The sequence below is a fragment of the Stenella coeruleoalba genome (genome assembly GCF_951394435.1).
Source record: "Stenella coeruleoalba genome assembly, chromosome: 6".
Classification (NCBI taxonomy): domain Eukaryota; kingdom Metazoa; phylum Chordata; class Mammalia; order Artiodactyla; family Delphinidae; genus Stenella; species Stenella coeruleoalba.
The window spans coordinates 43521417-43544009 of record NC_137151.1 but is presented as its reverse complement, the minus strand read 5'-3'; the positions used below and the strand labels follow the sequence as shown (position 1 = coordinate 43544009).

Genomic DNA, 22593 nt, shown 5'->3' with positions numbered 1-22593 from the left:
TTAGCCAGCCTGTGTCTTTTGGTTGGAGTGTTTAATCCATTCATGTTTAAGGTAATTATCGATATGTATGTTCTTATTACCATTTTCTTAATTGTTTGGGGTGTTTTTTGTAGGTCCTTTTCCTCTCTCATGTTTCCCACTTAGAGAAGTTCCTTTAGCATTTGTTGTAGAGCTGGTTTGGTGGGGCTGAATTCTCCTAGCTTTTGCTTGTCTGTAAAGCTTTTGATTTCTCCATTGAATCTGAATGAGATCCTTGCCAGGTACAGTAATCTTGGTTATAGGTTCGTCCCTTTCATCACTTTAAGTATATCATGCCACTCCCTTCTGGCTTGTAGAGTTTCTGCTGAGAAATCAGCTGTTAACCTTATGGGAGTGCCCTTGTATGTTATTTGTCATTGTTCCCTTGCTGTGTTCAATAATTTTTCTTTGTCTTTAATTTTTGCCAGTTTGATTACTATGTGTCTCTGCGTGTTTCTCCTTGGGTTTATCCTGTATGGGGCTCACTGCACTTTCTGGACTTGGGTGACTAGTTCCTTTCCCATGTTAGGGAAGTTTTCGACTATAATCTCTTCAAATATTTTCTTGGGTCCTTTCTCTCTCTCTTTTTCTTCTGGGACCCCTATAATGCATATGTTGTTGTGTTTAATGTTGTCCCAGAGGTCTCTTAGTCTGTCTTCATTTCTTTTCATTCTTTCTTCTTTTTTCTGTTCCGCAGCAGTGCATTCCACCATTCTGTCTTCCAGATCACTTATCAGTTCATCTGCCTCAGTTATTTGCTATTGATTCCTTCTAATGTAGTTTTCATTTCCGTTATTGTATTGTTCATCTCTGTTTGTTTGTTCTTTAATTCTTCTAGGTCTTTTCTAAACATTTCTTGCAACTTCTTGATCTTTGCCTCCATTGTTTTTCCGAAGTCCTGGATCATCTTCACTATCATTATTCTGAATTCCTTTTCTGGAAAGTTGCCTATCTCCACTTCATTTAGTTTTTTTCTGGGGTTTTCTCTTGTTCTTTCATCTGGTACATAGCCCTCTGCCTTTTCATATTGTCTGTTTTTCTGTGAATGTGGCTTTTGTTTCACAGGCTGCAGGATTTTGGTTCTTCTTCCTTCTGCTGTCTGCCCTCTGGTGGATGAGGCTATCTAAGAGGCTTGTGCAAGTTTCCTGATGGAAGGGACTGGTGGTGGGTAGAGCTGACTGTTGCTCTGGTGGGCAGAGCCTAGTAAAACTAATCTGCTTGTCTGCTGAGGAGTGGGGCTGGGTTCCCTCCCTGTTGGTTGTTTGGCCTGAGGCAACCCAACACTGGAGCCTACCCAGCCTCTTTGGTGGGGCTAATGGTGGACTCTGGGAGGGCTCACGTCCAGGATCACTTCCCAGAACTTCTGCTGCCAGTGTCCTTGTCCTCATGGTGAGACACAGCCACTCCCTACCTCTGCAGGAGACCCTCCAACACTAGCAGGTAGGTCTGGTTCAGTCTCCTATGGGGTCACTGCTCCTTCCCCTGGGTCCCGATGTGCACACTACTTTGTGTGTGTCCTCCAAGAGTGGAGCCTCTGTTTCCCCCAATTCTGTCAAAGTGCTGTAATCAAACCTCGCTAGCCTTCAATGTCTGATTCTCTAGGATTTCCTCCTCCCGTTGCTGGATCCCCAGGTTGGGAAGCCTGACATGGGGCTCAGAACCTTCACTGCAGTGGGTGGACTTCTGTGGTATAAGTGTTCTCCAGTTTGTGAGTCACCCACCCAGCAGTTATGGGATTTGATTTTGTTGTGATTGCTCCCCTCCTACTGTCTCATTGTGGCTTCTCCTTTGTCTTTGGATGTGGGGTATCTGTTTTGGTGAGTTCCAGTGTCTTCCTGTTGATGATCGTTCAGCAGTTAGCTGTGATTCCAGTGCTCTTGCCAGAGGGACTGAGAGCACATCCTTCTACTCCGCCATCTTAAACCAATCTCGTCTTAATTTTTTAAACATGAGTTTTTATTTCTCAGGGATAAATGCCCAGAAGTGAAATTACTGGGTTGTATGGTTTTTCCATGTTTAATTTCCTTAAACTGCAAAACTTTTTATAGAGTGGCTGAACCATTTTACTTTTCCACCAGCAACATGAGTAATCCAATTTTTCATCATCTTCACGAGCATTTAGTTTTACCACTATTTTTAAATTTCAGTCATTCTGTAGGTATGTGATGATATCTTGTATTTTTATTTTGCATTTCCCTAATGACTAATTATGTTGAACATTACTGAATGAACCTATTTGCCATGTATATATCCTCTTCAGTGAAATGTCTGATTATGTCTTTTGCCTATTTTCTAATTAGATTGCTTGGGTTTTTACAGTTAAATTTTAAGAGTTCTTTACATGTTCTAGAGAGTATTCTTTGGTAAGATATACGGTTTGCAAATATTTTCTCCAAGTCTGTGGCGTGTTTGTTTTTTCATCCTCTTAAAAGCATCTTTGGCAGAACAAAAGTTTTTAATTTTGATGAAATACAATTAATTCAGTTTTCCTTCTAGGGATCATGCTTTTAGATCCCAAATATTTTCTTCTATAATTTTTCCAAAAGTTTCATAATTTTATGTTTACATTTAAGTCAATGATGCATTTTGAGATAATTTTTATTTTAGATACAATGTCTTGGTCAAGGTTATATTTTTGCCTATTGTCATTCAATTGCTCCAGTACCTTTTGTTGAAAAGGCCATCCTTCCTCCATTAAATTGTTTTTACATCTTTTAAAAATTCAGTTGAGCATACTTGTGTGGATCTAATTCTGGGTTCTTTATTGTATTCCATTGACCTATATGTATGTTCACCAATGCCACAGTCTTGAGTGCTTTAGCTATATAATAATTTTTGAAATTCTGTAGACTGATTTCTCCCTTTTCATTCTCTTTTTACAAAAATTGTGTTAACTATTCTAGTTCCTTTGCCTTTCCATATAAATTTCACAATAATCTTCTCTATATCTACAAAATAATTTTGTTGGCATTTTAATAACAATAGCATTAAACCTATATATCAATTTGAACACAATTGAAATCTTTATTATGTTGAGTCTTCCAATCCATGAGCACAGTGTATCTGTCTATTTATTTAGATCTTTGGTATCTTTCAGCAGCATGTTGTATTTTTCGGCATATAAGTCCTGTACATGTTGTTTTAGGTTCACACCTAAGTATTTCTCTCTTTTTTTGAGCAGTTGTGTCATTGTGTTTTTACTTTTGGTGTCCAATATGTTCATTGTTAGCACATAGAAAGACAGTTCCTTTTTGGACATTTATCTTGTATCCGTCAGACTTGCTGAACTCACTTATTTTCTACGAGTTTTTAAGAAGAATCTTAGGAATTTTCTATGTAGACAATCATGTCATCTGCAAAGAGGAAGAGTTTTATTTCTTTCTTTCCAACCTGTATGGCATTTATTTCCTTTGCCAACCTTATTGCACTGGCTAGGACTTAGCACTATGTTGAATAACAATAGTGAAAGCAGATATGCTTGCCTTGCTCCTGACTGTAAGGGAAAAGCAGTCTAATTCTTTATCATTAAGTATTGGCTGTAGGTTTTTTATAGGTGCTCTTTATCATATTGAAGAAATTTCCCTCTATTCCTATTTTTCTAAGAGTTTTTGTCATGAATGGCTATTGAATTTTGTCAAATGCTTTTTTCTGTATCAATTGATATGTTCATATGCTTTTTCTACTTTAGCCTGTTAATATAGATTATATTAATAGTTTTTTAATATTGAAGCAATCTTACATCACTGTAATAAACCCCACTTAGTCATGGCATATAATTATTTTTATATACTGCCTAATTCTGTTTGCTAACCTTATGTTAAAAATTTTCGTGTCTGACTCATGAGGGATATCAGACCATAGTTTTCTTATTCTTTACTGTCTTTATCTAGTTTTGGTATTAGTGTAATGTCAGCTTAATAAAATGAATTGGCATATATTCCGTGTCTTCTCTTTTCTGGAAGAGATTGTGTATAATTTCTGTTAATTCTTTTTTAAAATTCAGTGGAATTCCCCAGTGAAATGATTTGGGTCTGGCAATTTCTCTTTCATGGGTTTTAAAATTATGAATTCAATTTTCTTAATAGTTACAGGACTACTCAAATTATCTATTTCATATTTGTTAATTTGTGGTTGTTTATGCTGTTCAAGAAATTGGTCCATTTCATCTAAGTTGCCAAATTTATCTGAGAAGATTTGTTCATAGCATTCTATTATTTTTCTTTTGATGTCTGCAGGGTCCATAGTTAAATACCCTATTTATTAATGCTATTGGTAAATTTTGCCTTCTCTCTTTTTTCTTTGTCAGTTGGTAAATTTTATTGATCTTTGCAAAAAAAAAAAGCAGGTTTTTGCTTCATTGTTTTACTCATTTCTGTTTCATTTATTTCTGCTCTTATTTTCATTATTTACTTCTATCTGGTTGCTATAAGTATATTTGATCTTCTCTTTCTAGATTCTTAAGTAGGAGTAAAAATTATTGATTTGAGATTTCCTCTTTTCTCATGTAAGTATTTAGTGCTACAAATTTCCCTCTCATTGCTGGTTTAGCTGTGTCACATAAATGTTTGGTATATTGAATTTTCATTTTTATTCAGTTTGATAAATATCTTTTTGAGACTTTCTTTTTGACCCATAAATTATTTAGAAGTCTGCTGTTTCTAAGTATTTGGAGAATTTCCTGTTATTTTTCTGGTTTTGATTTCTAGTTTGATTTTATTTGGGTCAGAGAACAAATTTTGTATAATTTCAATTCTTTTAACATTACCAAGATTGTTATATGGCCCAAGATATGGTATATTTTCCTGTCCTATTCCCCCTGTCCTTCCAGGACTCCATAATATAACAGATCTTTAGCTATTGTCCTAGAGGCCTTAAGTCTCTGTTGATTTTTTTCCTCCAGTCTATTTTCTCTTCATTATTCAAATTGGGAAATTTTTATTGTCTATATTCAACTTCACTGATTCGTTATTCCCTCCTTTCTGCTGTTGAGCCCATTTACTTTTACTGTTTTTAATTTAATTTTTCAATTCTAAATTGCTATTTCGTTTTTCTTTTGTGTTCTATTTATATGCTGAAATTTTCTATCTCTTTACTAAGATTTTAAAAATTTGTTTCAACTGTGTATTTAATGGGTCATTGAAGCATTTTTATGATGACTGTTTTTAAAATCTTTTGTCAAATAACTCTAAAGTTTCTGCAGATATTCTTGGTATTGGCATTTAATAATTGTCTTTTTTCATTCTAGCTGAGACTTGCCTGAACCTTGGTAGGACTAGTTATTTTTTATTGAACTTGGACTTCGGGTTATCATGTTAAGAAACTCTGGATATTATTTAAATCTTTGATGTCTGCTGCCTTCCTCTCAGGCCGCTCCAACAAGGGAGTATGGGGCACACTACATCACTACTAGTTTGGGATAGCAGTCCCAATTCCCCACTCAGCCTCTGTTCACACTCAAGGGGGTTTGAAATCACACGGTGCCCAGGTGGTATCAGTAGAGTCCCAGCAGATAGCCAGAACTCCCACCCCTGCCCAGGAACACTAGGGAGCACTTCTATAACTTTTTATAACACATCTGTACCTAAAATGATACAAGCACATCCAAGTCTAGACACTTCAATGATAATATCTTCAAATAATTAATAGTCATCACTAGTAAAAAAAATCAGAAACAGGTGTTACAACTTTAAAATCAATGTTTAAAACCGTTCAAAAATTAAAACAGTTAAAAATTAGAGTTAGTGAATCTGAAAGGTCTTCCATTTATTGACACATGTAATGCTGAAATTTCTTTTAATACTTTTGAATCCAACAGAATTTTTCCCATCAAGATCCAATTTATGAACATACATATTATTAGTGCAGTTACCGTACAGCTAGCATGACAAAAATTAAAAGAGCAGAACTAGTCCACAATAAGACAGATGAATTCAATATACATAAAACAATGGTAGGGCCACTCCCCTCAGCTCTGACTCCAACTCACTGCCAATCAACCAACCAAGTTCCCACCGCAGGCACAACTGGGGCTACATAATTTCCTCCCTGGAAATCTGAAATAAATTCCAAAAGATCTTTATTCAAAATGGACACAGTGAGCTCTGCAACTGGACACTGAAGTAGTTGTCTCCTACCTTCACTGCTGAGCCTGGAGCACCACAGCAAAGGAGCAGATACCAGATGTTACTCTCCTGCTGACCATCTGTGGGTTTTCACTGTAAGACCCAGCCTAGCAGGGTGTTTAAGGCCAAATATATACAGCCTACAGGCAACAGGCCAAGAAGTCTAGTTATTCTGGTCCTGACCAGACAGGGGCTCACCAGCCTGTGCTGTACTGAGCACATAGGGTTCCACTAGATTATGTAACTTCATGTGCCAAAAACCATACACAATCTGAAAGCATGCCATTTTTTCTTCTAGCATGACAAAATGCTCATCTCATATGACAGAAGACAAGCAAACATTCGCAGCAAGGTAAATGTTTTTAAAAACAAATCCCGTTTTCCTACAGATATTATGATAAGTCATGGGGCATAAAATCCTCAAAATGTTCATGGTGATGGAATACTTACAAGCCTTTCAAGATTTGATAAGAAAAAGACAGAGCTATTGGCCAGACCCATGAACACTAGTTAGCCAATATCAAGGGAAGCACTGAAATTTCTAAGAGCTTTAGTCACTGAGCAGATCATTTTTTCCCAGGTACCCTGAAGTACTGCTTAGCTAGTTACAAAATCACCACTTCATCGTGCCTATCATGTGACCTTCTCCTAAACTGAGCAGATAATTGACTCTCTCTCTCTCTCTCTCTCTCTCTAAAACAGGGGTTCTTGGCATTTCTAGGTTCTCAACAAAGTTTTCAAGGGTACATCTTGAACAAAAATCACTGGATATTGTATTTTTCATAAAGTCTATTTTAAAAACGTGTTACATTACACTTTTTATACTTATTTTTCAAAAATGTTTACTGTTGATAAATGAGAGAATTATAATAAGAGATATTATATTTTCATTGTTCTTTTCATTAAATAGAAAATTGCTAATTCTACATCAGTCCTTATTTTTATTTAATTTTACTGGTCTATAATGTGCAAGTCAGGGAGACATGTTACAGAATAACTATTATCATTTCTTTTGCCTTGCACACAATTCAGACACTATTTCAAAATTAATTTTCCAAATTCAAGATTAAAAAGAATGGGCTAAAAGATGTAACAACTAAAAGAATAGAAGTCAAATAATATCCTTTGCAGGTTGTTTTCATATTTAAGAGTAGCAAAGCTGTTGTGTGAAAATTGTCTATAAAAATATATCCGAAACAAAAATAATAAAACAAAAACATCAAGAGGCCCAACCTATGGGATGGCCTGAAATATCATTACGTGCCAAATGACTGGTGTTTTTTGGAGGTGCACAAACTGATGCAATCCCTGTTAGCACAACACAGCAACTGGAGTTACATCTTGGCATTCCTTCAGAGGGGTCCCCATTGACAGCTATAGAAACAAATTAGTTCTCACTTTGTTTTTAATTTTAGTTGTCACTAACAATGCCTCCACCTTCTGGCTTAGCATCTCAATATTAACTTACAAGCATGAACAGGAAATTAATCAAGGAATGTGTGGGGATTTATTTTCCAGCAGCTGAGATATTGAAGGTGAGGTCAGAGAAAATACTTATTGGTATGGGACAGTAATTAGGTTCAGACAGAAGGTACAGAACTGCAATCTTAGCTACAACTGTTCATAGCTGGTGTCTCATCTCAATTAATGAAATTTTATATATATATATACATATATATATATATATGGAACCACAAGAGTATATTGAGTTGAAGATTCTTAACAGTCCAGACTGGGGCTGTCTTGTCTGCACTGCTGATACCTTCAAAGATGACAAGTATCTTGTTCCAGAAAATGCTATTTGTTTTGTGCTTTGCTGCTGCTTCTTCGGCTTCCCCTTCTCCTTCCCCTGCTCCTTCTCCTTTTCCTTCTTCTTCTTCTTCCTCAACTATTATCTGTCTCTGCTACAAAGCTATGTTCAAGGGGCATGTTTGACCCAAGCAAAACAGAATACTCCTTCTAAATACCATGAATGATAACGGACTGTAAAGGGGATATTGTTCACTTATAAAAGCTGTGAAGTATAAACAAAAGAAAATAGGACTCTGAAGTTGAGAGACAAGATTAGTCCTAACTCTCCTGCTATCCATCTGGATAACTTTGGACGTCCAATGCTTTTATTTCCATTTCTGGACCCTGATGCCAACATTCATTCTATATTTTCTCACAAGGTGTTTGTGAGAAATATATTTCTCTTTTATTATTTAGTTATTAATATAAATTAAATTTTTATTAACATTTTAAAGTATGGAACTTCTAAACAGAAATTTCTTTCCCTTTCAACAGTAGAAATTGTTGTCTCCTTTTACTTTTGGGGGCTATAATCAATATGCCTAATTGGATCTCTGCATTATAATTTTGAGGACAACTGAGGTCTAGACCAGTGAATTTTCAAGGATGAGCACATTAGGTTTACTGGGAATGCAAATGCATGCCTCCCACTCCAGACCTGCTGAGTCAGAATCTCTTAAGTTAGATCTGCTCAGGAATCTGTAGTTTTAAAAAGCTTGACCAGTGATCCCAACAGTCACTTAAGTCTGAGCAGCGTTGGTCTAGACTGCCTACCGGCAGAGGATAGAGACAGAGCCTAGACTAAACCCATAACCCCAGATTTCTAAGTCAGATCTCTTTAAACTACACAAATGTAAACATTTCTATTATCTAAACCACAATTTGACTTTTATGTTGGCTCTTTGGTTTTGTAAAGTGTTGCTATTAGGGAGACCACAACGAAAAAGATTGTGTTGTTTGTTGTCTATAGCTTTTACATATGTTATCTGTATGAGTCCTCAAATAAAAGAAACACTTTTACATTCTTGCAGGCATAACCCTCAACCGTAACTTTCTATGTTTAGTGCATTCATATACGAAGTCAGAGGTCCTAGATGCTATATTTGTATCTTGACAAAATGTTAAATGAAGGCAAGAAGAGACTCAAGTTTCAAGCCTTCTGTAAACTAGATTCTCAACTATTGAGGTATATGGTGTAGCTATCCTTAAAAGGAAGATTCTTAACTGGAATAATTCCTATGAACAAACTTCTCCTTATCTCAGCAAACAGTTTGCAATACTAAAATGATCTCTCTCGCTCTTTACTGAAATGTTTTGAAATTGAATTGAGTGGGAAAATAAGCAAGAGTTCTGTTCCTCTTGGAGCCATTTGGTCACTGAAAAGTGACCAAACTTCAGAATAATTAGCTTTGGTGATGGTTTTAAGTTCAATGTAAGCCCAGAATATTGCTTCCTTCTGCCCTAAGACTAGTCAGATAAGACTAGAGGAGCTGAAACTTCGGCCAGTCCCCTAATTGCCAGCAATCTTGTCTTTTAACTTTAGTATTCAGAATAAGTACTACTGTTTTCTATACATGTATTACTATTTAAAAAAAGACCTAAATAGACATTTCTCTCAAGAAGATATACAGATTGCCAACAAACACATGAAAGGATGTTCAGCATCATTAATCATTAGAGAAATGAAAATCAAAACTACAATGAGGTATCACCTCACACCAGTCAGAATGGTCATCATCAAAAAATCTACAAACAATAAATGCTGGAGACGGTGTGGAGAAAAAGGAACCCTCTTGCACTATTGGTGGGAATGTAATTGATACAGCCACTATGGAGAACAGTATGGAGATTCCTTAAAAAACTACAAATAGAACTACCTTATGACCCAGCAATCCCACTACTGGGCATATACCCTGAGAAAACCATAATTCAAAAAGAGTCATGTACCACAATGTTCACTGCAGCACTATTTACAATAAGCCAGGACATGGAAGCAACCTAAGTGTCCATCAACAGATGAATGGATAAAGAAGATGTGATACACACACACACACACACACACACACACACACACAATGGAATACTATGCAGCCATAAAAAATGAATGAAATAATGACATTTGCAGCAACATGGATGACCCAGAGATTATCATACCAAGTGAAATATGTGAAAAAGAGAAAGACACATATCATATGATATCACTTATATGTGTAATATAAAATATGAATATGAACTTACTTATGAACTTATGAAACAGTAACAGACTCACAGACATAGAGAACAGACTTGTGGTTACCAAGGGGGAGGGGGCTGGGTGGGGGATGGATTAGGAATTTGGGATTAGCAGATGCAAACTATTAAATATAGAATGAATAAATGACAAAGTCCTGCTGTATAGCACAAGGAATAATAAACCATAATGGAAAAGAATATGAAAAAGAATATATATATACATATATATGTATAAAACCGCACCACTTTGCTGTACACCAGAAACTAACACAATACTATAAATCAACTATACTTCAATTAAAAAATTTTTTCTAAAAAGTGAGAAATTGAGAAACCCATAGCATTTACCTACCTCAAGATGCTGACATTCTAAATTCTAATTTTCTTACTTCTTTAACTTCCTCATCATGCTGTCTTCTGTCACCGCAAGACACACTCTATCAGAAATAAAACAGAAAAACAACTGCTTAAGGATTCATTATGTACTAGAAATTGTGTCTAATCAAATTGTATTAAATTCCTTTGCAAATAAAAACAATATTTCCCAGGGACCTGACCAAAGTATTTTAAGGAGAATTTAAGAATTACAAATACAATATCAAAATAGACATAAAATGTTTATATAAATACTATATCCTTCTAAGCATTCATAAAAATCCCCTCTTTCTAGAGTATTCAAATGAAACACAAATACATAACTCAATAATAACAATAATAAATAACTCAATACAAGAATAAAGAAATGGAGAATGGTGGAATACAGTAAGACAGTAACAGGTAAACATTTTCAATCAATTTAATTATCAACTTCTTTCATCCACAAAGTTACATCTGTGTATTTGGGCCTGTAAAAAGTAAGATGGTCTGAAATCTAGAATAAAGGAAATCAGATGTGATTAGTTTGGAAAAGGTATAAGTAAACTAAATTATTTAGCAGAGGTAGAGAAAAAAATAAGATTTAATCAATGATGTGAAGAGAGAATCTGGTTAGATCAATAGTGTATGATATTCAGGGCCAGCTCCTAGGCGAAACCATGAGGAGACCAAATTTTCCATTGCTTTTCTCCTGGCCCTTGGTGACTGGTGACTGTCCAGGGACTTGACACTAATGCTTCTCACTGGACATCTATGTGGTAATCAGAACACTTTGGTAGCATGTGACAGAAAACCAACTCACATAACCTTAAGAATAGTTATTTAAGGGGAAGAGGACTCAAAGAATAAATATAATAGAGTTAGTTTTAACATGGCTGCTTTCGAGAGCTTACATGTATTTTTACTCCTTTTTACTTTGCCCCCATCTCAGCTCTGCTTTACCCTCAGCTGACTTTATCTTCACATAGGCTCTTCCGTCATGAGGACAAGATGGCTTCCAGAAGCACTAGGCTTTTGTTGTGACCTCTCAACTGTAGCACAGAGACTCCTCATTTAACTCTACTGGCTGGTTATGAATCACACACTCATGGCTCAACCAATCACTGTGGCCATGGATGTCATGATTTTATTCAGCAAACCCATGTCAAGATTTCCCCTAGAACTGGAGGATGTGAACCTCAACTAAATGATGTAAGAATAAGGGAGAGTTGAGTTTTTTCTGAAAATCAGGGTGACTTTTGTCTAAAAAAGAGAGTGGGAATGATAGCTAGACCAAAACAAGTATCCACTGAAGCCTATAGCTCTGGAACCATTCCTTACCTCCCACTTCTTAACAGAAGAATATCTTTATATTTCATTCTTCATGATGCTCCTAAGTGAATTAACTTTCCCAAGTATAAACTTACCATCATAGCTTCAATATCATAGCCTGGGAAATTCAGAAATGATGGCAGGGAGTCCTTTCATCTCTGTTTGAAAATTCTCATGATGCTGATCATTACTACTGTTTAGTATATGTAGTTAAAATGTACTTTCTTATCTTGAGCTGGTATCTGCCCCTCTATGGGTTACCCATTTTTTCTAATTTTTCCATCTAGAGCTATCCAAATTATGCCCATTTTGTGTTCTACATAGTAGCTCTTCATATGTCTAAAGGCAGGTTTATTCAACTGCTGCGCATATAGCATGCTTTCCAGAAATCTGACACCCAATGATTTCTTTATTTATGTTCATTTTGCCTCCAATTATTATACTACTCTTTTTCTCCTGAATGTCATTTTGGCTGAACCTTAGATTGGAAGATTTTTATTGTTGCTGTTGTTTATTTTGTTTGTTTCACTTACAAAGTCTCTGAAAGTCAAGGAAGTAAAAGTTTAACCAGTGTGAAGCAACAAATTATCTCTTTACATCACTACCCACACCTAGCGGTTTGTAATGTTAGATAGCAATAGAAATATACAATTTTAGCTGTGGAACAAAAATATTCTGTATTCCTGTATATTTTTCTCTCTCGTTTAATCTATCAGTTTGTTTTATTCCAAAATAAACAAACAAGCAATTTGAGTCTTATAGAGAGTGTATATTTTATAATCTCAGAGTCCACAAGAAACGTATTTATTGCAGCAAATGGTTAGATTCCTGCTTGTGTGTCATGGGAACTGAATTTCTGCCCTAATGTTTTGGCACATCTTCAGTATACTTACCTCTGTAGGAGTGGTGTGTATCCACAATTATGTTCTTTGAAAAGAATCTTTGTACTGGAAAATCCCATTGAGACGTAGCATCGCGTTTCCAAGGGTGTCTTGGGACAAGAAAGAATGGGGCAGTAATACACAACCACTTGGTTACATCATTCATACCAGAGAAATTATCATCCAACTGCTGACGGGGAACACTTGTACTTCTCTATTATCAAAGATTTTGCAAAACTGCTCAGCCCCCTCTGTTCATTTCACTCCAGCTGTTCTAACACCAGGAATGAAACAGATTGTTTCATTCTATAAGTTTATGTTAAAAAGAACAATACCATCATCTGGGGGGCTTTTGAAGGGTTTTTTGCTCAATTTGAACTGTGTGTGGAGCAAGCTCACTGCCTTATAACAAAGGTATAAAACTCAGTGGTGACAGGCAAGTCAAAGGCTAAAGAATTCCATTAAAGGAAGAAGCCTTAAATGATCAGCCATAAACAACAAGCGACTTCAGAAAGGAAGCAGGGAAAAGGTAAAGGAGACCGTGAGAAGGAATGTGCACTGGCTCAACACTGCATCCTTTTATAATCCTTTGGGAAAACTCACTCGTAGGGCTCCAACGGCTCTTTCCTGAATTTGTCCTACATCAAAGAGCCACAAGCTCGTTCCTGCTGGAGCTTGTTTTTAGTACCTTTTAAGGGTGAATAGATTTGAGGGGTTTTGACACCAAAATATTAAAATTGTTTTATATCAATTACCTGGTACTTTCTTGTCATGTGATCTTGAAGCATAAACCTTGCCCTCTCCTTGGGAATCTTCCATTTCTTCATATGCTATTCCTCCCATATCTCACTTTCTGTATACAACACAAATATTCACCGGCCTTTCTTATTCTCCTTCATTCTTTTCACTTCTTACTCCCATTCTTCTTGAATGTCAAATACATGAATATACACTTCCACTCCTTTTTTCCACACCAATGGCAGACATGGCAAATTAGTCATGGAGATTTTATGGTATAGGAATTATTTTCAATATGTATTCCAGGAAGTTACCACTAAAAGAACAGAATTGAAAAGTGAGATAAAAAGGATTTTTGCATCGTTGGTCAGGAATGTGAAAACTTAAGAATCCAGAAAGCTCCCAAAATACTTCTCTGAATTTTGTGAAGAATATATTTCTATATTTGGTTGAATAATGATAGTAAAACTGATTGTCAAATCAAGATTATTATAGAAGGTAACAGTGTATCTTCACCTTGGCTCATCTTTTACTCCTAAAATATATAGATTTAGTACTTGAGGATTCCCATTGATTTTTTTTTTTTTTTTTTTTTTGCGGTACGCGGGCCTCTCACTGTTGTGGCCTCTCCCGTTGCGGAGCACAGGCTCCGGACGCGCAGGCTCAGCGGCCATGGCTCACGGGCCCAGCCGCTCCTTGGCATGTGGGATCTTCCCGGACCAGGGCACGAACCCGCGTCCCCTGCATCGGCAGGCGGACTCTCAAACACTGCGCCACCAGGGAAGCCCTCCCATTGATTTTTGAAAGTGGTAATTTTCATACAAATAAAAAAAAAATAAACTACTGTAAATTATAGAAAGCGATATAGTCTATGCTCCCTTTTCCCCTGCTCTCATTCCATCCTCAAGACCTGTACTGGTGTTAGCAGGGGGATTTGGTTTCACCTGTGAGAGAAGTGAGACAGTGTTAGAAGCTGTTACTTCCATATAGAAAGTTCTCTTTGGGGTGGCTTGTCTATCGGACCACATCTCATCTCGCTTTCCCCTCTCACAACACTAATGGGGTCTGGGGTCTTCTTCCTTCTAATTAATGACAAAAAAAAAGGAATCCTTGAGGCTCACACATAGGTCAAGTTCGGTTCACAGCAAATAGACTACATACAGCATTGGTTTCCATCTGAAATTACTAATAAGGGTATATATTTCTAGCATATTCTCTTTCCTACATATATTCCTACAATTCACACAGTGGAGATAAATGGCTATAGGCAAGGATTTAGTCATCCTGATCTTGGCCACACAGTCACAACAAATAAGACAATGTTTGTCACATTAAGGTGAGTGCACACAAGGTACGTGTGGGAGGACATAAGGAGAAGGATTTGAATGTCTTGATCCTGGCCATAAAGTAAGATAAGTATCAGGCAGTAAATTAGACAGTTCATTATTCAGAGAGGACATTCAGTCCAAAAATAGATACCAAGGGAAGGCTCTTGATCTTCTGACTTGGGTTTCATGATTATAAATACAGTATTGTGTGGATACCCTCTCTGTGATAGGTTAAATTCCTGGCCTAAAGAATCTGAGAGCTCAGGCTGAGGTGCCTGGCTCTTATTTCTAGATCAACCTGACTTACTTCTTCTGTTGTTTTCCCTCCAACAAAACCACCTTCTTCATATTTCTGCTCTTGCTGCACATACATACACACACACGAAAACATCATTTAACAGAAACAAATATTAATCTAAAACCTACCCGAGGTTTCTTCACATGATTATGAGTCATATCTGGCTCCAATTCCTGGTGTTTCCTGAATTCTTCTTCACTGGATTGCTATTTAAAGCTCTACCTTTAAACCAGCCTTAGGTTTCTCAAAGCCCTTGCCCCTTAACACCCTCCCACCTTTCCAAAGCACCTACAAGCAGAGGGCTAATTTTGCATCGTTTTGTTTTGTTTTGCTTCTGGAACTGTGGGTTTGAGTTATGGGGAAAGGGGTAACATGTCAGCCAAATACATTTAAGGTGCTTTTGAGACATTCCTGTCCTTACAGGCCATGGTGACCACTAGACGAAGCTGCCCTGGATTCTCAAGGAACCTGGTGAGAAAGCATCAGGATGGGAGAAAACTTATTTTGCACTATTACTAAGTAGAGGATCCAGCATATTCACACACATATTAACCATTGAAAACAGCAGCCTTTACATGTCTATCTGGATCACTGCTGCTTGAAGATACAGTGAGCAGACCTATCTTTCCTTTCCCACTACAAACTCTAACTCCTTTTAACCTTAATCTGAGCTAGGTACTTCCACAGCGAAGTGAACAGGGCAGACCAATGGGTTGTGCAAAGAAAGTATTAGCCATTCTAGTGGTGTGCTTTTAGACTTTAAATTCTATTGTCTGTGTCTTATTAATTGTATATTTATCAAAGTTATAAAAATAAACACCCAAACAAATATACATTGTGAGAGTATAACCCCAATTTTTTATGGCTTCAAAATAGTGGGAAGTCTCTGTTCCTGAACCACTTTCTGATGACATGTATTCAGGGAATGTTCTCAGGGGAGTGGCAGCCTCTCCTCCACTTTATTGAGACACCCGTGCAGGCTTTCTATGGGGCCGGCTGACTTCTGAGGGAGTTTTTCACCTGATCTTTGTGGTATCACCATTTCTTCTGCCTTTTTGTGGCCTCTCCCCTTCTTCTGCCATCCCTCCTCCAATGTATCTTTGCTCAAGGAGCAGAGCAGAACAAAAAGTATTTCCCTCTCTCCTGAAAGACGTCTTGTGACTGAACAGATATTGTGTTCCCTCTCCCTCTCCTGCTCATATTAAGAGAAGTTGACTGCTCTGAGGTATGTTCTGGATCCATGATGCTGATAGGAAAGAAACGCATCCTGTCAAGAACCTATTCTTGGGCATGTGGGATAAGTCTCCAATGTTACAGAACAGGGAAATACTTGGATTCTGAAGTAAAGCATCTGCCAGTTCTAACTTGAATGAGCTGGATTTTAAACCTAGTGCTTGCATTCCGTGGCACAGTCCTTTCCCCTTCCCTATTTCTGTTTCCAGACTGTGAAACGTCAGAACCAGGAATCACGAGATCTGCTTTATATTTGAATTCTCTACTCAGTGTGCCCAGTACCTTACCTTTAGTAGCCTTTCAATGAATATTTGTGGATTTGGCAGGATTTACTTTAAGATAGTACTTTACACTAATCTAAGGCATTGGTTCTCCAACCTTAGCATGAGTCAGAACCAACTGGAAAGCTTTTTAAAACACAGATAACTGGACCTCAACCCAAGAGATTCTGATTCAGTAGGTCTGGGGAGAGACCCTAGAATCTGTATCTGTTCTTTCAAATTCCCAGGTGGTGCCGATTCTGCTGATTAGGGACCACACTTTAAGAACCACTGATCAAAGAAGTGTGCTATCTATTCTCTGTAAGGATAGAAAAAAGGAAAGATCTAGGAATAGAAAGATCAGATTCATTTTTAAATGTTTATTTCCTTCTAATAATAAGACGATGTTATATTTCTAATTACGCAGAACAAACTGTATAAAAACTAAAAGTGAATAAATTTGGAATTACTTAAATTATGTTTTCTCTGTTATATGACAAATAAGGATAATTAAAGACTAGGCTTAACAGTCACAATAATATAGGTGATATATATAAAGTATACAATTTAAAAATTATTTTCCAAGAGAAAATCTTATTTCTTTTGGACAACAGCCTTTCAAGTTATATGTAATCATTCACATTTTACAAGTGAAGAGAAAGTTCAGAGTTGTTGAGTAAGTTTGGCCCAAAGCCAAACAACTCCTCAGTAGTGAAGTTCACATTGGCACTGGAGCAAGCTGTTTTCATCCTATTTTCCATCTTCTATCCCACTTCTCCAAAGTCTGATATTTCTGTTTTGTGATGTCCCCAAGACTAACTAGAGTGTAAAACAGAATATTAAGCAGGCCATCATCAAGGGAGTAAAGTGTGAACTGGAATTAGAGGACCTGGATTCCAGACTCTTCTTGTCACTAATTAACTGGGAAAGCATGGGCAAGTGTGTTAACCTCTATGTGTCTCAGATTCATCATCTATAAATGAAAATAATAAAATCTGCTTTATCTTCTTCATAAGACTGTGTGAAAATCAAATTTTATAATGTAGTTTTAATTTAATCTATTTATTCATACCACCCTTATTGCATAAAGGATCTAGAGAGGTTTTTCTATATAGAAAATAGCTTAGAAATGTATAAAGTATATTAGAAATTTAAGGTCTGATGATTAGGCAGAATGAGATTATAACTTGTATTAATATAGTTTAGCTGTCTCTGAATGGAATACAAAGATAGATTAGATTAATCATTAATATTTAAGGCACTTAGAGCAAGTTATAAAATAAACAAAGAATATGGAATGACCTAGTGAGGGTTATAATCTACTCGCTGGAACTATTAAGAGTAGGGAAAAAATGCTACAAGTGGTTCCATACTCTGAAATAAGAACACAATTCTGGTACAAGGAAGGGAACATCAGTAGTGCAGCTGTTTCCCCAAAGGGGGGAAAATTTGAATCAACCTTTCTCCTACCGACTTCCCTGCTTTCTTCCCTTCAAATGCTTTCCAAAAAGTTTTGAAATATGTCTTCTGAAATTCATATTTGTTCAATATTCTCATATAATTTATTTTGCATCTACCAACATGATATTCTAAATGGAATTTTAATTTGAAGTATTTCTTTTAATGACCCTAACAACATTGACTTGCTAGTGAGTACTCTAATGTATTATTTCTAGAAGCCCAGCCCTTGTCTAGTTATGTTCACTTCCATTTAACTTAATTGAAACACAGAATACTGAATCCAAAAGCTACCTTAAAACAACATTGAGTCCCCAGCCCCTCATTTCACAGATGAGGAAGAAAGAAGCCTAGACTAGTGGTTAAAAGCAGGTAGCTAGTTAATGACAAAGCTTCTACTAGAACCAAAGGATCCATCGTTCCCACAACAGCTTTCTCTTCACCATATCATGCTACACCTGCTGGAGTTTCCACCTTTATCTAGGAAGCTAAGAAACAAATCATAGGCCCTTCCTGAGAGGCAGAAAGTCCAGAAAAAAGTGCACAAAGTACAAAAAATATTTAGATGGGGCCACACAATATGCATTGGAATCTTGGAATCTAAGTTTTTACTTAGCACTGACATGAGTCATGTGGCTTTACTTCAGTGAGCCTCAACTTATTCTTTTATGAAATGGGGACCCAAAATATCCACGTTAGAGGATCTGTGGTGTGACAGAACATGGCCAACTTTGCTCAGAGTACATTAGGTAAATAATAAATTTATCTTCTCTCTGTTCCTCATTTCTCACGCTGCTTCATCTTTCTGCAGGTAATACTTTCTGGTGATCATTATTTCTCTCCCTTGCATCTGTAGGATTAAATTCCTGGATCTTCCCTTCTCCTCTATGACTGTTCCTTTTTCACCTCCTATGCGGGTTCCCCTTCCCCTTCAGTCCTTACCCTTTCACCATGAGCAAGCCCAGATCCCCTTCCCTTTTCCCCTCTGAATCTTCTTTTACAAACTTCTTTCAGGGCATTCACAATGAGTGGGAGTTGCTTATAGTGAAAAGGTGATGCCAGCAGTATCCCTCTTCCCCCTGTAGTCTGAGGACCCTTTCAACAGACTCTAAACATGCTCTTCGTAACCATTATCCAGGCATTTGGAAAACTGGTAATGACATATTCCCAACCTGGCTAATAAATGCCTCAACAGTGTGAATATTAAATTTCAGTTTTTATTCAATTCTTGTTTCATGCATAATATTTTCAGTTTTAGGAAGTCTTCCTTATATACCTGTTGCCACAGCAAGATGTGTGACACTTGTCTGAGTTCCACTTTGACCTTTCACCTGTGTTGAAATATAAAGTTTGAAAGAATAAGTAGAAATAAAGGATATTTGTAAGAAAGCCAGAGAATCATTCACTTGAAAATATCTCCATTATTTTGAAACTCTGAGAAGTCGCCAACATCATTGCAAGATTTGGCTTGTGTACACCTGGAAAATATGAGGCTTTAATATTTCATGTTGACAGTCCAGCTTCACTTCCCCCGGGGGTTGGGGGGAGGCTAAACTACATGTGTTAAACCTCTTGCTAAACTATAACTCAGCCTATGCCACAGGGGCTTCTTGGTGGCCTCTTAGTCTTTCAATATTCACCCCCTTCCTTTTCAACCAATATGAATTTATTTAGCCATTCCTAAATTGGAACAAAGTACCATTCAGGGTCAGCTTTAGCCCCAGGTACAGAAGGCAGATATTTATAGGGTATGATTTTTAAAAGTCCAAAAGCATCCTACAGAAAATACTTTCTCTAATAGCCTTATTGAAATTCCCATATTAGTCACTTCCTTGGAATGAAGCAGTGAGAAAAAAATTATCTCTTAATATATACAAGCTATCTTAAAGTCATGGCACATAAAGCCCCTTTCATTTACTGGTCAAACTAGATAATTAGTCACTTAGAAGGACTGAAGAGAGGAAAACTATGATAGGAAAGTGGAGGAAAAACAAGGCTCAGGGCACGTCCAAGCTTGGAAAGGAAACACGACCTGAACAGATGAAGGAAATGATAGAAAGGAGATATCACTAGAGACACCCCTCATGACCTTAAAATTATGGCTTGGGACCAACCCCAATGCTAGATATCCATACTTCCATCTGTCCATCCGTTCATCCATGTGAAAAGTGTTTAATGAGTAACTTTGTACAAGGCACTGTGATACTACACTAAGGACACAATGATGAAAAGAACTCAAGTCTTTATTCTTAAAGAGTTTACAAAGGAATAAAAGCATACAAATAAAATTTACAAGTCAGAGTCTTAGCTGCTGTAATAGATATCAGCTCATGCTGCTAAGAAATGGCATTTATGTATTACCTTGTGACAGACACGGTTCTATAGATATATTATTCATTTAATTCTTCCAACAAGGTTCTAAGATAGATACTATTATCGAGCCCATTTTACAAGTGAGAAAATGGTGATAGACCTTAAGTAACTTGGCAAAGTCTTACAGATAAAAAGAAACAGGATTGGGATTTGAGCCTAGCTTACCTTGCTCGAAAATCCATATTCTTAATGCTATGTTGCATAGCTCTCAAGAGCCCATAGGAGTTAGAGCCAAACTAAAATAAAATCCTTCAGAACTAAATATGAGAAATATTACACAGATTCTAATGATCATTCCTATTGGAATTTTCAGCTAGTCACGAAAGAAACGTAGGGTTATTATAGTCATTGCTTCACTCTCTAGAGCCTCCGTATAATCAACACGACTGGCTGCAAGCTTTAACATCAAGCCTATTCATTGATGATCTGTATCCTCAAGGGTTAAGAAGGGTTAGTAGGACACCGTTGAGTTATTACGATTTGACCATTTTCCTTGTGAGTAGAGACAGGCTGGGGCATTTCTTGGGCTCACCAAGGAAACAGATGATGAAAAAAAGTATAGGAGGCCAGTGAAGATTTGTGAGCAAGACAAATTTTGTCAGGGTACAGGGAGGAGACCTAGGAGACTGTAGCATCTAATTTGATACACTTATAAGCCACAAACATGTCTGAATGACCAAGAGCCAGCTACCGCCACAAAATAACCAGGATAGGTTTGGAGTCAGCAGGGAAGAGCTGGGAAGAAGGCCAGGCCGATAATGAAAGGGGGCATTAAGGTACACATTAAACTCTCCAAAGGGAAAAAAATAAGCAAAATTTCCAAGACACCCCTAACAAAAAGTTGAAGTATTAACATTTTTGCTAAAGCAGCAAAAATGGCAAATTTGATGGTTTCACTAAGTACATTATATTGCTTTTTTTCTTGACGCGGGGAGGTGGGAAAGCTTCACTGAGTAATAGTAAGTGAGAATGTAAGAGACTTTTCCAAAGTGGTACATCAACCAATTACTTGAAGTTTGAAGGGAGCAGTTTATTTTTCTGGCATTAAGAACTCAGCATATTTGGGGCTGGCATCCAATGGCTGAGTCCAGTTCCCTGAGCGACGTGGGATTCCAGATGGGAGAGAAGCTGTCTTATTTCGAGGAGTAAAGCTGCCATCAGAACCCAGGGAGCTTGAGTGAAATTTCAGACATCTGATTTTGTCAGAGTTCGGATTCCTCTCCTTTGAAATGCCCTGCCTTAATAAGCACTTTAAACCATTGTCAATCTTTCCAGCGAACATGTCTCCCTGTGATTGGGAAAATTAATGAACAGGCACTAGCTAATATAATTAAACCCAAACACTCCTGATTTCAGCATTAAGAAAAAGCCACTGCCCTGATTTTCTCTTGACAACACAAAAGTCTGGCCATCCCCAAACTGTTTAATTATTGAAACGAACGGTAACAGTACACTGGATAGGGGCAGAGGTCGCTGAACAGTACTGCAAGTCAGAAGGCATGCAGGGCTGACAGAGGGCCTGCCGACGCCTTGGGCTGCAGCTCCAGACCCACACACTTTTTCTCAGGCAGCCAGCCTCTGATAGGTAGCTTGATAGCGGGACTAATTTGCTCGTATTCCAAAGGTCCAACGGTGCTTGCTTGTTTTAAGACAAGCCAAAGTATGCTCTGGTGAGCACCACGACATTGCAATTCCCATGCCCTACCACATTCCTCTTTCCGATCCCAGGGTTTTTTTTTTTTTTTGTCTCCCTACGTGCTGTCCAGGATGTAGACAAAATGAATTCCAAGTGACCTATGTAGGGGTGGCTTTTTTTAGAAACAAACAGCAAATTAAGAAGGGGAAACAAAATCCTGTTCTCACTTTTTTTTTTGGAGGGGGTGTATATGTTTATTTTCTCAGAAACATTTTCTGGCAGTGACAACAGAACTCAGTTCTACGAAAGTATCTTTCCCTCCCCTACCCACCCCCCAAATTTCAAAATACTAAATATTAACCCTCTATTTTGCTTAACTTCTTCTCTGCCTCTCAGATCTAATAGAACCTATATCTTTCTTTAAACAGTGATGTCCAATGTTCTATGATTCTAGAATAATCCCATCTCCTGGAAAGGAGGGATTTATTTTTTCTCTAGTATGTCATTAATAATATTTAGGCTCTTACCAAAGATGATGG

At 37.2% G+C, this 22593-nt stretch overlaps 1 protein-coding gene across 32 annotated transcripts in view; it reads right to left on the bottom strand.

Moving 5' to 3' along the window:
• Positions 1 to 22593, bottom strand: part of LOC307187576 (uncharacterized protein) — a 791299-nt gene that overhangs the window by 161748 nt on the left and 606958 nt on the right. For 28 of the 32 annotated variants that reach the window (XM_079923801.1, XM_079923799.1, XM_079923785.1 and 25 more), the window contains 3 exons: positions 19322 to 19376; positions 12743 to 12840; positions 10516 to 10600 (listed from right to left, as the gene is read on the bottom strand). In XM_079923801.1, coding sequence (XP_079779927.1) covers positions 10584 to 10600; positions 12743 to 12840; positions 19322 to 19376 — 170 coding nt within the window. In that variant the 3' untranslated portion in view covers positions 10516 to 10583. Of the gene's footprint in view, positions 1 to 10515; positions 10601 to 12742; positions 12841 to 13485; positions 13785 to 14350; positions 14551 to 19321; positions 19377 to 22593 lie in introns of those variants that run through there. The other 4 variants (XR_013828647.1, XM_079923800.1, XR_013828646.1 and 1 more) reach the window with 3 other exon arrangements.